General features: G+C 38.2%; 1 protein-coding gene across 3 annotated transcripts in view; it reads left to right on the forward strand.

Moving 5' to 3' along the window:
• The window catches only part of arl15b (ADP-ribosylation factor-like 15b), a 73,162-nt gene extending 59,044 nt beyond the window's left edge, over nt 1-14,118 (forward strand). For all 3 annotated transcript variants that reach the window (XM_051121718.1, XM_051121716.1, XM_051121717.1), the window contains exon 5: nt 12,550-14,118. In XM_051121718.1, coding sequence (XP_050977675.1) covers nt 12,550-12,702 — 153 coding nt within the window. In that variant the 3' untranslated portion in view covers nt 12,703-14,118. The remainder of the gene's footprint in view (nt 1-12,549) is intronic.
• The last annotated feature ends 203 nt before the right edge of the window (nt 14,119-14,321 follow it).

Consider the following 14,321-nt stretch of genomic DNA (forward strand, 5'->3'; position numbering starts at 1 on the left):
TTTACGCAAATTGAGTTACTGTAAATCTGCCCTATGACCAGGCAAACACAGAATGAAAGCGCACAGGCCAAGAGGCTTGTTCACGGTCCCTGACCTGGAACCTGTGAGCTTCTGACTTTGCGCAGGGGCATCGGTAGTCAGGTCTCTGACAAAGCGATTTAGTCACGGCTTGTCTCCAGTAAGGCTTTATCCCACTGACCCCGGAAAGGCTTTATATCCAAACAGAAAGATCTGTAGTAAACCAGGTGTAAAAGCCAATCTGGCTTGGAGAACGTGCAGATTTAGTTGGCGCCATGTGAGCCTTGCACATGTCTTGAGGTTAGCTTCAAATACATAACATTTCTGTAATCAGATGTGTGCTGATACCCATTTCATAGAACAACATCTGCAAATACTGTTAAGTGATCTTTTTTTATTTTTACTGATATGAGAAAAATTGCCAACTTTTTGTCAGTTGTTTTGTTTATAATAATAATAATCAGCATTTGACTGTCTAATCAACTTAATTTTCACTTAAGTACAATAGAGATATTTTCCTTACCATTTGGGGTTTTTTTTTTGCCACCTTTGATTGGCAGTACATATTTGCATCTTCTTTTAAACAAATGGCTGTGCTAACAGCACACTAATTAAAATCCCATTCAACAAACGGATTTCTTTCTGCAAGCGTTGAGTTTTCACTGTTTTGGCCTCCCATCCACATGTAAACAATGTTTTGCTTCAGTGAAAACAGGTTTTTGAAAACACTTTTTGCAGTGCAGTTTTCCTTGATGCGCATGAACACGTGAGCACCATTTGCACATGGCAACAATTGTTTATAAAAAAAAATGTGTTGGAGTTCGTCGGGAAGGATTCTGACCACAATAGCAGAATGCTGGTTAGTTTTTTGTGGTCAGCTGTCATCAATGACATTTACAAGTCAGCCTATAATTGTTTAAAGGGGTCATCGGATGCAAACTTCACTTTTACGTGTTGTTTGAACATTAATGTGTGTTGGCAGTGTATGTAGAAATCTGCCTTATAATGATAAAAATCCATGGAGTGGTTTTTAATTAATCTGTAAAAATAATATCCCTTTTTCAAATCGAGCCGTTCTGAGATGCCGCTCACATGATAGTTGACTGACATGAGCTGTAACAGTCCAACCTCCATGTTTCTGATGCCGGAGCAGGGATGTAAGTTAGACAAGAATATCTCTGACTGAGCGATTGAGGTGTTGTGTTGCTGGATGTAATAATGAACATAGTGGTCGTCATTTACTCTCGACATCTGAGCCGCTGAAGATGCAGTGGATTACATTTGTTTGTGAAGGGAATGCGCCTCCCGATCTACATGCATGCATCTATGTTCGCGTAAATCGTTCGTGATCCAGCTTCACCTACAGCAGAAGTGAGTTTTTTTTTTAAAGTAAACAATCTCTCAGAGCAGCAGAGAGAAGAGAGGGGCGGGGCGAACAGAGCTCATTTGCATTTAAAGGAACAATCCCTGAGAATGGGATGATTTTTACAGAGCTGATTTTGGCAAGGTAAAAAGGGTGTTGTTTTATGCAACCATTGAGAACTTTTAATCAAAGTATATTAGAGACTTTTCATTAAGACCCTCGTATAAGATCATATAAAAAATCATATCAACAAAATGGGCATCCGATGACCCCTTTAATGATCATACTGTTGTACGGAGCATGGGCGACATTTGACTCTTGAGTCAGGGGGGGCAAGAAAAAAAATTCGGGGGGGGGAAAAAAAAAGCAAAAGTCTAAATGTCCTACCGTATTGCAGTGCACCAAAGCAGTCAATGCAGTGCAGTCAAGAATAACTTATAGAGGTTGCCAACGTTTGACTCTTGAATCTGGCGATGCTTCCCGTTTTAAGAGTCAGTTGACAGCCTTTCATTTTTAAACTGCTTTTCTGATTTTCCATGTCTTTTTCCCCTGTCACTTGAAATGTATCCGTTCTGATTTGTTGTTAATAAAAGTGAAACACGTTAGGCAAAAAAGGAATGATCAGTTGTGGGACTATTTTGTCATAAATCGCATACTATTCATTTCTGAATTTTACCGTCCGTTACTGTCAATGTGATTAGGCTACTGGTTGATATGTCCCGATAGAGCCCTGCATTGCAGGCCGAGACCGACGGGTGTCCGTCAGCAGCAGTGTCTCCGTCAGCAGCAGCTGCGAGCGCGCCTTCAGAGCTTGAACAGTTCCGGCTAAAAGGTTGCCGCAAAGCACCGGCAAAAGTTATTACAATGAATGCGAGATTTCTGAATTATTCATTAATAAACTAGTGTTTTCTGAGTCAGTGTCGCAAGGATGAAGTTGCCGATCCTGACTCGCCATCTCCTCTTTAGAGAGAAATGCTTTACAGATTACATGATGAAAGAGTTTTTGTTTACGATTTGCTTTATTTCATTAAGGTATAATTTAAAGCTTTCTATAGATGTATGTATCATGTCTGTGAGCTATGTATTCGCTGAGTTTCGGTTCATTTTTGTGAAGCGCTCCTGTTGAGACCACGGAAAGCGCATCATGTTTGTTTTCTTTATTTTAGAAGCACCGTTTGCAACGTTTGTTAATATTGTGAGTGCACACAAATAAAAGTAGACCCTTTACAGTTTGGAGTGATTTATTATTCTTACTTTTATCAGCAAAAGTGACAGAATATTTAAAATGGTTTCCACTGAAAAAAAATGCAAGTGATCGCGCTGGCGCCTCATGTTCTGCAAAGCGGCTTTAGCTTCCACACTCCACACAAATGATTGGATATGCACCTAATAGCACACATTTGTCTAGGTTTAATGTTTAAACTAACATTGTTTTATACTTGAACTGTTTTATATAGATAGATATTTTATTTAGGGAAGGTGTGAGAAGGCAAAATTGATCAAACAGACTATGATCAGTCTTCCGCTGGCCACTTTCAGCATATAATACATCATAAATATGCAGCTGTCATCCCGGAACACTGCACCGTATAAAACGAACGTTTCATACAAATTCTGAACAGATTATAGCCTAGAAAGTGCGCAAAGCTCGCTCACTTTATTATCACGTAAAAGCGCCACTCATCTCAGTTTATCACGATCTCACAAGTTGTGTTATAATTAAATGAAGCTCTCTAAACTACACAATGAACCCCTTATTTACATAGCGACTGCCTTATTTACAATTCGTTGCATAGTTTGCCAGATCTTCAGTTGCTTTTGCTTTCGTCTGAGGGTATTTAGCACAGTCTAGTACCTCCGTACAACCGGCGGCATGGCAAACCGCTCCAGTTGCAGCGTGGCTTTGCAACCCCCCACCCCCACCCCCAATGTCGCCCATGGTACGGAGTATGCATACTGCATATGTTAATTACTCATCTCAAAACTTTCTTAACTCTTATATAAATCATTTGTTTATTACCCTTTTATTATGATACGACATTGGAGAGCAGACAGGAAGTGAAGTGGGTGAGAGAGAGGGGGCGGGGTCGGAAAGGTCCTCGAGCCAGGATTCGAACTTGGGACACCGGTAGTGCAACAGCTCTGTATGTCGCCGCAATTGCCAATACAAGATGATATTTGACTCTTTAAAGTGCTTAACAGGGGCATTTTGTTTGTAATGGCATTTTTCTGACTTCATTAAAAGTACGTCATCTTTTATTTCAGATTTTTTAACAATTATATTTTATAAACTTTTTAAGAATAAGAATAAGTTACCAATCAAATGAAATCAGTATTAACAAAATTAATTTGTACTAGGGAGGTGGCAGAGAACAATACAAAACTGTCTTGTAGGCATATTTTCATATGTTTAGAGGCTCAGAGGTGGCATAGGTGCAGTCAAATTCAGAAATTCATTTTGAGATTAATGTTTTAAATATAAAATTTTGAATATAAAAATATTAAATGATTTAAATAACTGAAAAGATGCTTTAAAAATGAAACTCAAACTGCCCGTAGGTGGTGGCAAGTCATTGATTTTAATTACTGAATCATTCATTCATTTGATTCGTTCGAATGGCTCATTCATTCAGGAATAAAGCAAGTGACTGTCTTTATGAATGGGAAATTGAATCACTGACTCACTAGATTCATTTAAAAATGCACGTTCATTCATAAGCGAAACACCGCTGTGTTTGAATGGAGATAAGAAGCGTCTCAGTTGTGACTTGTTTAAAACTATTTTTGACGAAAAAATAGAGCAAAATCAGGCAATAGTGTTATAGTCAGACAATGTAAGTCACTTAATATTAAAGGAGAAGTCCACTTCCAAAACAAAGATTCACATATAATGTTCTCACCCCATTGTCATCCAAGATATTCATGTCTTTTTTTCTTCAGTCGTAATTAAATCAAAATTATGTTTTTTAAAGAAAGCATTTTTCTCCATAACATGGACTGATATGGTGCCCCGATTTTGAACTTCCAAACGGCAGTTTAAATGCGGTTATAAAAGATCCCAGCCGAGGAAGAAGGGTCTTATTTAGCGAAACGATCGGTTATTTTAATTTTAAAAAATACAATTTAAATACTTTTTATTTTCAAATGCTCGTCTTGTCTTGCTCTCGTTGAACTCTGTGTATTCTGGCTCAACAGTTAGGGTATGTCGACAAACTCCAATCGTATTTTCTCCCTCAACTTCAAAAATCATTTCAAAATCATTTCAAAATCATCCTACATCGCTGCAGAAGTACCGACCCAGTCTTTGCAAAGTGAACACGCAAAGAAGATCAAACACCCTTAACAAAAAAGCGATATAGGACTATTTTAAAGTTGAGGGAGAACATGAGATGGGAGTTTTTCAACATACCCTAACTGTCGTGAACCCGGAAAAACTGCATTTGACATTAAAAAGTATATAAATTGTATTATTTTTATGAAAATAAACGATCGTTAAGCTAGATAAGACCCTTCTTTCTCGACTGGGATCGTTTATAACCGCATTTGGGATCGCTTGAAGCCGCATTTAAAGCATTTTGGAAGTTCAAAATCAGGGCACCATATCAGTCCATTATAATGGAGATAAATGCTGAAATTTTTTCCTCAAAAAACCTAATTTCTTTACGACTGAAAAAACAAAGACATCCAAGACATCTTGGATGACAAGGGGATGAGTACATTATATGTGAATCTTTGTTTAGGAAGTGGACTTCTCCTTTAACTTCTTGTTTGACTGTTGTATTAAATCAATATCTCATTTACAAACTCCCTTAAAAATCATTATAATCTGTCACTCGTCTTAGTTCGTCACAATCTCACAAAGTTCCATTACTACACTGCACAATGAATCAATTATTTACACTCTCTCTACACTTTATGAAAGGATTCCTGAGATATGTCTGTGATACATTACTCAACATTGCACGTAGAAACCTTTGAAGCTCCCCTCAGCGCAAAGACGCACTGGTGCTCCTAAATATTTTTCAAATAAGTTTTCATTCGCAAATGTGACTGAAATTGTCGCACTGTAGAGCCCTGGGCCATAAAAGTTTTGTGAAAATGATTAAAAAATGCTGGCGGTGACCGGCAGCTTTTTAAAAGAAATGCTGGTGGGTAAAGAGTTAAGTGTTTTTTGTTTGTGTATGTAAAATCTTTATAGCACAATATCACCAACTATCGGCCTGGCTTGGTAGTGTTTTTATGTTGTTGCAATGGATGCTGTTGTTGTGGACAGGATGTTTTAATGAAACATCAGAAATGTTCATATACGTGTGAGGGTGTCAGAATGCTTTGTTCATTCTGACCTGTCTCTTCTGCCTAGTCTTTTCAGCCATTGCACAATTTAGAGATGATACACATTCTGCTGCATCAGCTGTAGTCAGACATACCAGCACTCTGTATCAATCTGTATCATCTTTTTAAGTACTTTTCATGAACGTCACTGGCAGACCGTCCTAAACCTCCTGTCTTCTGCAAATGTTACATCTGCTTTTTTATGTCTGGATAGGTTTCACTGTGAAACAATAGACAAATATGGCTTTGCGTTCCAAGTTTGTTCTTGCTCTTCGAAGCAGCAGGATTGTGTAATTTTGTAGCAATGAAAGTCTCAGACAGGGAAATCTTAATCAACATTCTTGGCATAATAGGAAAGCTTTGGCTCAAAGGATGTTTTGTTTGATTATTTAATTTATTTTTTTCTTCTCATTGCACTCTCAAAGGGAAGTAAAAAAAAATTCCAACAGCTTTTTTGGCCCCGTCCCGCTGGCTGTCAGTTAAGCTCAGTGTTTTCCTAGATGTGACACTGATGCCATATATTTCAGTGCTGTGAGTGAGTTTAAACGTGGAATCAGAGGCCAGGCTTGACGAAGTGCTCCCGGTGCGGTGGTCTCTCTCCACAGGAGATTTGGGGTTGAGCCAATCAGGTGACGAGACGGGCCATCTTCCAGAAACACCGCCAAAACAAGAGGAAAATATAGTGCGTTTCTTTTGTGTCAGCAATGATGTGAGTGCAGCATGTGAAATGATTTAGCCCCTCAGCCTTCACTTTTCACACCTGTGCTAGTGGCTTACTCTATATTTATTCTGGGCTTCTTTAAGTCCCCAGAGGTCAGGGGTCAACGATTTGGGTAGAAGCATAAATTAGGAGCTGGAGGGGAGAAATCACTTTGACAGGGACATTTTTGGATGTTTACATGCTCATGCGAAGGTCAAGGTTTTTCTGGCATCAACCTAGAATGATAATTCTGTCGTCATTTACTCATGACATTTTAAACCTGTATGACTTTCGTCCCTCTGTGCACACAAAATAAGATATTTTATAAATATTATGTCTATAATTTTGCAACCCCTTTAAGTTATTATTGATGAATGTTAAGTAAAACATACAGTTTCGTCTTCTTCTCCAAAATTAATCCCATTTTTGAAGGCCTAAACTTTACACAAATGCCAGAAGTGGTAAAAATTTACATCTGATATGGGTTTCATAAGTGGGTGTGTCAAAATGGCTCGATAGCGCCACCTATATAATTTCAACAAGGTGCCCCTCGAGCTCCATTTCATGTACATGTACAAAATTCAGTAGACACATGTAACACCAATACCTACAAAAAAGTCCCCCTGTACTAAGAAACTCAACAGGGTGTCTGTTATTTTGATTTTTTCCTGCATTTTCAGGTGTTGTATTAAACAAACAAATTGTAAAACAAAAGTATTGTACAAAGTGTCTTTTATTTTAAAGAGAAATTAGCAAAACTAAATTGCTTATCAATGTTATGAGTATTTCAGTCCTTGGTAGAACATGTTAATAGTTAATGTGGAGAACTACACCTGTGGTTGCTCAAAAAGTGTTGAGAATCTAATGTAATGACAGACATATTCAGACATATTAACAACTCATTCATGTGCTCACCCTCAAACCATCCTAGCTGTAAATTACTTTTTTCTTTCAGATGAATACAGTTGGAGTTATATTAAAAAAATGTCCTGACTCTTTCAAGCTTTATAATGGCAGTGAATGGCTGTTGGCAAAAAAAGCGCATCCATCCATCATAAAAAGTACTTCACACAGCTCCGGGGGGTTAATAAAGACCTGCTGATGTGAATGAATGTGTTTGTGTAAGAAAAATATCAATATTTAAAACCTTATAAATCACAATCTCTAGCTTCTGCTAACTGTCGTACTCAAATTCACAAGAGAGTGGTGTTCCAGTGGTTGACGTAGGCGAAAGGAAAATGTTGCAGGATTTCAATATAAGCCAAGAGGAGACTAGTTTTCCTTTGCTGTAAACAAATCTTGGCTCTCGCGTGACTAGCATATTCTAACTGGAGCTTAATGCTACGTCTACATCCTACGTCATCCGCTGGAACGCCACTCTCTCATTAAGGCGCGTATGACAGTTAGCGAAAGTTTGCGATTGCTGTTTATAAAGTTTTAAAAATGTATATTTTTCTTACACAAATGCATCATTTTGCTTCAGAAGGCCCCCGGAGCTGTGTGGAGCACTTTTTATGATGAATGCACTTTTTTGGGCTTTAAAATCTCAACACCCATTCACTGGCATTATAAAGCTTGGAAGAGCCAGGACATTTTTTAAAAGGGGTCATCGGATGCTAAGTTCACTTTTACATGTTGTTTGAACATTAATGTGCGTTGGCAGTGTATGTAGAAATCTGCCTTATAATAATAAAACACAAGCAGTGGTTTTTAATTAATCTGTAAAAATCATATCCCCTTTTTCAAATCGAGCCTTTCTCAGATGCCTGTCGTTGTGGCGTCACAATAGTTGATTGACATGAGCGTCTTACCTCAGACCAGTTGTAACAGTCCCACCTCCATGTTTTGATGCCGGATCAGAGATGTAAGTTAGACAAGAATTAAGCGATTGAGGTGTTGTGTTGCTGGATGTAATAATGAACATAGTGGTCGTCATTTACTCCCGACATCTGAGCCGCTGAAGATGCAGTGGATTACGTTTGTTTATGAAGGGAATGCACCTCACGATCTACATATATCCGTCTATGTTCACGTGAATCATTCATGATCCAGCTTCACAGAAGTGAGTATAAGGTTTTTTTTATTAATCTTTGCAATCGTCTTTCCTAATAATGTGCTAGTTAGCAAGTTTAGCGGCTAAATGCGGATAAGGTAAACAGGCTCGTCTCTCCACAGAGAGAAGAGAGGGGCGGGGTGAGCAGAGCTCATTTGCATTTAAAGCAGCCTTGACCAGAATACGTTGATTTTTTTGCAGAGCTGATTTTGGCAAGGTAAAAAGGGTGTTGTTTTACACAACCATTGAGAATTTTTAACCAAAGTATATTATAGACTTTTCATTAAAGGGGTCATCGGATGCCCCTTTAAATGCAAATGAGCTCTGCTCACCCCGCCCCTCTCTTCTCTCTGTGGAATGATGTTCTTGTTTACTTTAGCCACATTTAGCCGCTAAGCTTCCTAACTACAACGTTATAAGGAACGGCGATTGCAAAGATTCATAAAAAAACCTTATACTCACTTCTGCTGTAAGTGAAGCTGGATTAGGAATGATTCACGTGAACATAGACAGATATATGAAGATCGGGAGGCGCATTCCCTTCACAAACAAACATAATCCACTGCATCCTCAGCGGCTCAGATGTTGGGAGTAAAAGACGACCACTACGTTCATTATTACATCCAGCAACACAACACCTCAATCGCTCAATCGGAGATATTCTTGTCTAACTTACATCACTGCTCCAGCATCGAAACAAAGAGGGCGGACTGTGACAGCTGATCCGAGGTAAAACGCTCATGTCAATCAACTATCATGGGAGCGGCCTCTGTGGGTGTGACGCCACACCGACAGGCATCTGAGAACGGCTCGATTTGAAAAAGGGAATATTATTTTTACAGATTAATTAAAAACCACTGCACGGATTTTTATCATTACAGGGTAGATTTGTATATACACTGCCAACACACATTAATGTTCAGACAACATGAAAAAGTGAACTTAGCATCCGATGACCCCTTTAAGACCCTAAAGAATCATATCAACTTGTGGAAAATGGGCATCCGGTGACCCCTTTAATATAACTCCAGTTGTATTCATCTGAAAGAATAAAGTCATGTACATCTAGGATGGCTTGAGGGTGAGTAAATCATGACGTAATTTTCTTTTTTGGGTGAACTACCCCTTTAAGTGTTGTTTTGTATCCAGAAGTTTCCAAATGCCTGTTGGGACCATTGTACATGGTACACCTGGCTGTTTTACTTTTCAGTAAGATGGTTGTAGATCTTTCCTGAAGGGCTTCAAGCATGGAAATAGCTCTTGTTGAAATATTTGTGTTTGTTGCTTTCTATTGTTGCCTTGGAAATACTGAAAACACAGAGCTGCTTCTAATCAGAAGAACCTTCCTGATCTCACGTAATGCTGTGATTAATCCAGTGACATTACTGTCCCCCAAGTCTTTTTGTTCATTGTGTTTGACAAGCCTTTTTTGCATTTTTCTTATCTGTTACCTCAAGTTCTCCTCCGTATCATCTACCGTAGCAAACGCTGATCAGCGCAGCGTGCGCATTCCTGCCGCCCCTCCCATTTCTGCCCCGTTGAAAAGGACTGGCGCTAGTACTACAAGTTTGTCCTCATATTCCCCTGGCTAATACACTGGAATTTCTTGGCTGATACCTCACACTTTCTAACTTCAGTAGAATAAAGATCGAGTTGTTTTATTTTGGAACTCATTTACAGGCTGAATATTTACAGATACAATTTATTCTGCATTATTATTGGTCAGTAGGGGAAACTTGTTCCAGAATAACGACCGCAACCAAATGTTTGTTGAAAACTCTTGTTAAAATCTACAAACTAACAGTCTGATCTCAGGATGGATTTTTAGTGCAGTGCTAGTGTATTAGTTAGATACTTACCCAGTTAAAAATTCATTTGGTTCACAATTAAACTGGATTAAAGGGACAGTTCACCCCAAATTTTAGATTAGCCCATGATTTAATCACCCTCAAGCTATCCTAGGTGTATATGACTTTCTTCTTTCAGACGAATACAGTCAGAGTTATATTAAAAAATGGCTCTTCCCATCTTTATAATGGCAGTGAATGGCTGTTGAGATTCTGAAGTCCAATAAAGTGCATCCATCCATCATAAAAAGTACTCCACACAGCTCCGAGGGGTCAGAGATGGAAAATAACGAAGTACAAATACTTAGTTACTGTCACTTTCTGCCATTTGAGTTTCCTTTCCATCACAAAACTGAACTGAAACTCAGCAAATATAGACTACATTATGTGTTGCAGTTTTTTTCCCTTGTCTATCAGTTAACAAAATTAAATATATTTCAAGTATTTATTCCTTGTATGTATATATGAAGAGTTCAGATGCATCTCTGTCAAAAATGAGATGATACTGAGTGAATGCTCCTGACACATATTATGCGTCCATCAAATACTTTTACTTCAAACTCGCTAAATTCCAGCCTCAGCCCAATCAGAAGTATCAGTACTTATGTAGAAACCTATACAAAGTAGCCAGAAAGAAATGCTAATTTTAAAGAAATACATCAGATGGATTTAGAGGCTTTTGCATCTGAGCTCTTCATATGTACTGCAGATTTTATAGCCTATATATTACATTAATTTGATATAATATTTAGTATTTTCACATGTGGGTGGGAAAAAATGGAATTTGTACTGTCTGTTTAAAATAAATGTCTTAAGTCGGTGGGGTATGTTTGTAGCAATAGCCAAAAATACATTGTATGGGTTAAAATTATTGATTTTTGTTTTATGCCAAAAATCATTAGGATATTAACTGAAGATCATGTTCCATGAAGATATTTTGTAAAATTCCTACTGTAAATATATAAAAACTTTTTTTGGCACCCTCAGATTCTAGATTTCAAATAGTTGTATCTCGGCCAAATATTGTCCTGTCCTAACAAACCATACATCAGTGGAAAGATTATTTATTCAGCTTTCAGATGATGTATAAATCTCATTTTGGAAAAATTGACCCTTATGACTGGTTTTGTGGTCCAGGGTCACAAATGAAAAGAAACCTAGCATAGTAGATTTTTGTTTTTGTTGTACCGATATCATATCGAACCGTGACCTTTGAACCGAGGTACGTACCGAAACGTGACATCTGTGTACCGTTACACCCCTACTCCTTACATTTTTACACAAATATCTGTACTTTCCACTTCTTACATTTTCAAACCAGGCTAGGTTTTTTAAAACTTTTTTAAAATGTGATGGCCATACAGAAAAAGTGATTTCCGTGGTTTCAGAAGTTTTGTGGGTGTATGGGATGGCCTGGACATTTACCGGCCTGAAATCCCAGTCCCTGTCCTGCCCTGTTCTACAATGTGGTTGTTCAGCCTTGATACATTCATTAGCTAACAACATTTTAAATGTAAGGTATTTTGTATTAATGTGTCAATATGACATGAGGTCCAGTTACCAGTGTGACACTGAAACAGGTAGTAGTAACGGGTATTTTTTACTTGGGTACATGTCGGAGCCCATACTTCTTTACTTTAACTTAAGTAAAAAAGTCAGTGCTTCTACTTTTACCAGAGTATTTTTAAACATGAGTATCTGTACTTCTACTTGAGTGAAGGATCTGTGTACCTTTTTACTAAAGGCCTTCTGAAGCGAATCGGTTCATTTGTTTAAGAAAAATATCCATATATAAAACTTTATAAACGCCACTCTCTTGTGAACGTGTGTATAACAGTTAATGAAATCTAGAGATTACGGTTTAAAAAGGATATTTTTCTTACATAAATGCATCAATTTGCTTCAGAAGGCCTTTATTAACACCCTGGAGCCATGTGGAGTACTTTCTATGATGGATGGATGCACTTTATTGAACTTCAAAATCTCAACAGCCATTCACTGCCATTATAAAGCTTGAAAGAACCAGAGCATTTTTTTAATATAACTCCGAATGTATTCATCTGAAAGAACAAAGTCGTATACACCTAGAATGGCTTGAGGTTCAGTAAATCATGGGGTCATTTTCATTTTGGGGTGAGCTATCCCTTTAAAACGCTCATAGTGTATGAAGTCTCCACCTAATTGACCTTTTTTTAATTGACCTATTTCTTTCTCCATCTCTTCATTTCACACACAGATAAAGAAATACTTTGAGCTGGAACCTCTGGCACGAGGCAAGAGCTGGATTCTAGAGGGCAGCACGGTGGACAACATGGACGCGGTGAAGGAGAGCTTCGGTCAGCTCATTCATCTGCTCGAGGAGAAGGACCACGAGACAGGCAGGATATGACCCGGGGACGACATCCCAGCATCCCTCAGACACTACAGATCGCCAACTCACCACAGGCCAGCACATTCCAGTATAGCCTGGCCGTCGTGTAAACTACGTTGTTACTTCAACTCTGTTACTGTGGTGAAACAAATTGAGAAATGGGGAAAAAAAACGGACTTGGGTAAATCCTCACATAAGGATACATATCTACCGAAAAAGAAGGTACCTCAGCCCTTAAGTTTGATACCTTCTCTCAAACTACACGTATTAACCCAGAACAAGCGTTCGACACACGATTCTCAGTAAAATGGTTGTATCTGTTGTTTTTAATACAGACCTAGTTGCACATTGCTACTAAATAGATGATGTAATCATATGCTTGGTCACGTAGGGCGACTGGAAGTCATGTAGTCCCTAGTTTTTCTTATTGCGTGAATGTGTGTTTGTGAGAGAGAGAGAGAGATGCCAGTTTGTACTTAAAAAGCCTTAAAGTGATCGCTAATGTATTTTTAAAACAAACGTTTCATTGTGTTCTCACAAATGTAATGTCAAATAGGTTGTCTTAAATATTTGTGGCTGTGAAGTGAAAGAAGTGGAATTATGAGTGATTCCTCAGTCGTAAAAAAATGAAATAAAAAATGTAATATCTCTAAACTGCATGGAGCCGCACTTGATGTACTATTGGAGCTTTAGAGTGACCTATAAACGCACATTTTTAATTTGGGATCATTGAGGACACAGATGTTTTCATAACTTGGTCTAGTATTATTTCACAAGGTTTTGCTTGTAATGGTTGACAGAGCCCTACTGAAAAACGTGAAAAATGTAACACCCGTTTGACTTTGTCTTTTCACCAAAGACACTAAAACCACACTCAGCCCCTTTAGGTGAACCGTGAGTCGTGACGCAGCCTTTTGTATGCATGATGTATTTACCATGTGCTTGTTTGGATATCACGTTACTCGTTTTTTTGTATTTCTGTTGGCCCTGAATGTAACACACTCTCTTTGCATCATCACAACTCTTCTAGTCTCAGTGTTGTCCCATTTAGATGAGGTGAACGGAGGAGGAAGCGAATGCAAGAGCCCAGTCTGGTGTTAACCAACTCGTTCATGTGCCACACTTCCAAAAGCGAGCATCATAATCGTCATCAAACTCGAGCAACATCTTGGGTTTTATTTATATCTACTACAATTTTATACCCTCAGAAACCAATTCAGCTGCCTTTTTGTAATTCAGATATTTGTACATTTGTTACAGATCAGTCTCTGGAAAGACATGTGCCTGTCTTTGTACTGGAAGATAAAAAGTCTAGGTGGACTTTTAGCCGTTTACCAAGGTGGCGTCAAGTCATTCACATGTTTGACGGTGTTTATGTGTATTTATGCATAATTTCCACTGAGCAACATGGAAAATAAAGGCTGAAGAAGGACATTGTGTTGTCTTTTTTTACTTTTTTGTCTCATGAATAATGAATAAGAACAAATGATCTAGACCTTGACACAGTTGTGGAGGTCTTTAAGGGTCCTCTTTATTATTTTCTAAGAAGTATGTGACCCTGGGCCACAAAACCAGTCATTATGGGCAATTTTTTTAAATTGAGAATTATACATCAAAGCTTTTCTTTAAAAGCAATA

This window comes from Labeo rohita, chromosome 10, assembly GCF_022985175.1.
Source record: "Labeo rohita strain BAU-BD-2019 chromosome 10, IGBB_LRoh.1.0, whole genome shotgun sequence".
In the NCBI taxonomy this organism is placed as follows: domain Eukaryota; kingdom Metazoa; phylum Chordata; class Actinopteri; order Cypriniformes; family Cyprinidae; genus Labeo; species Labeo rohita.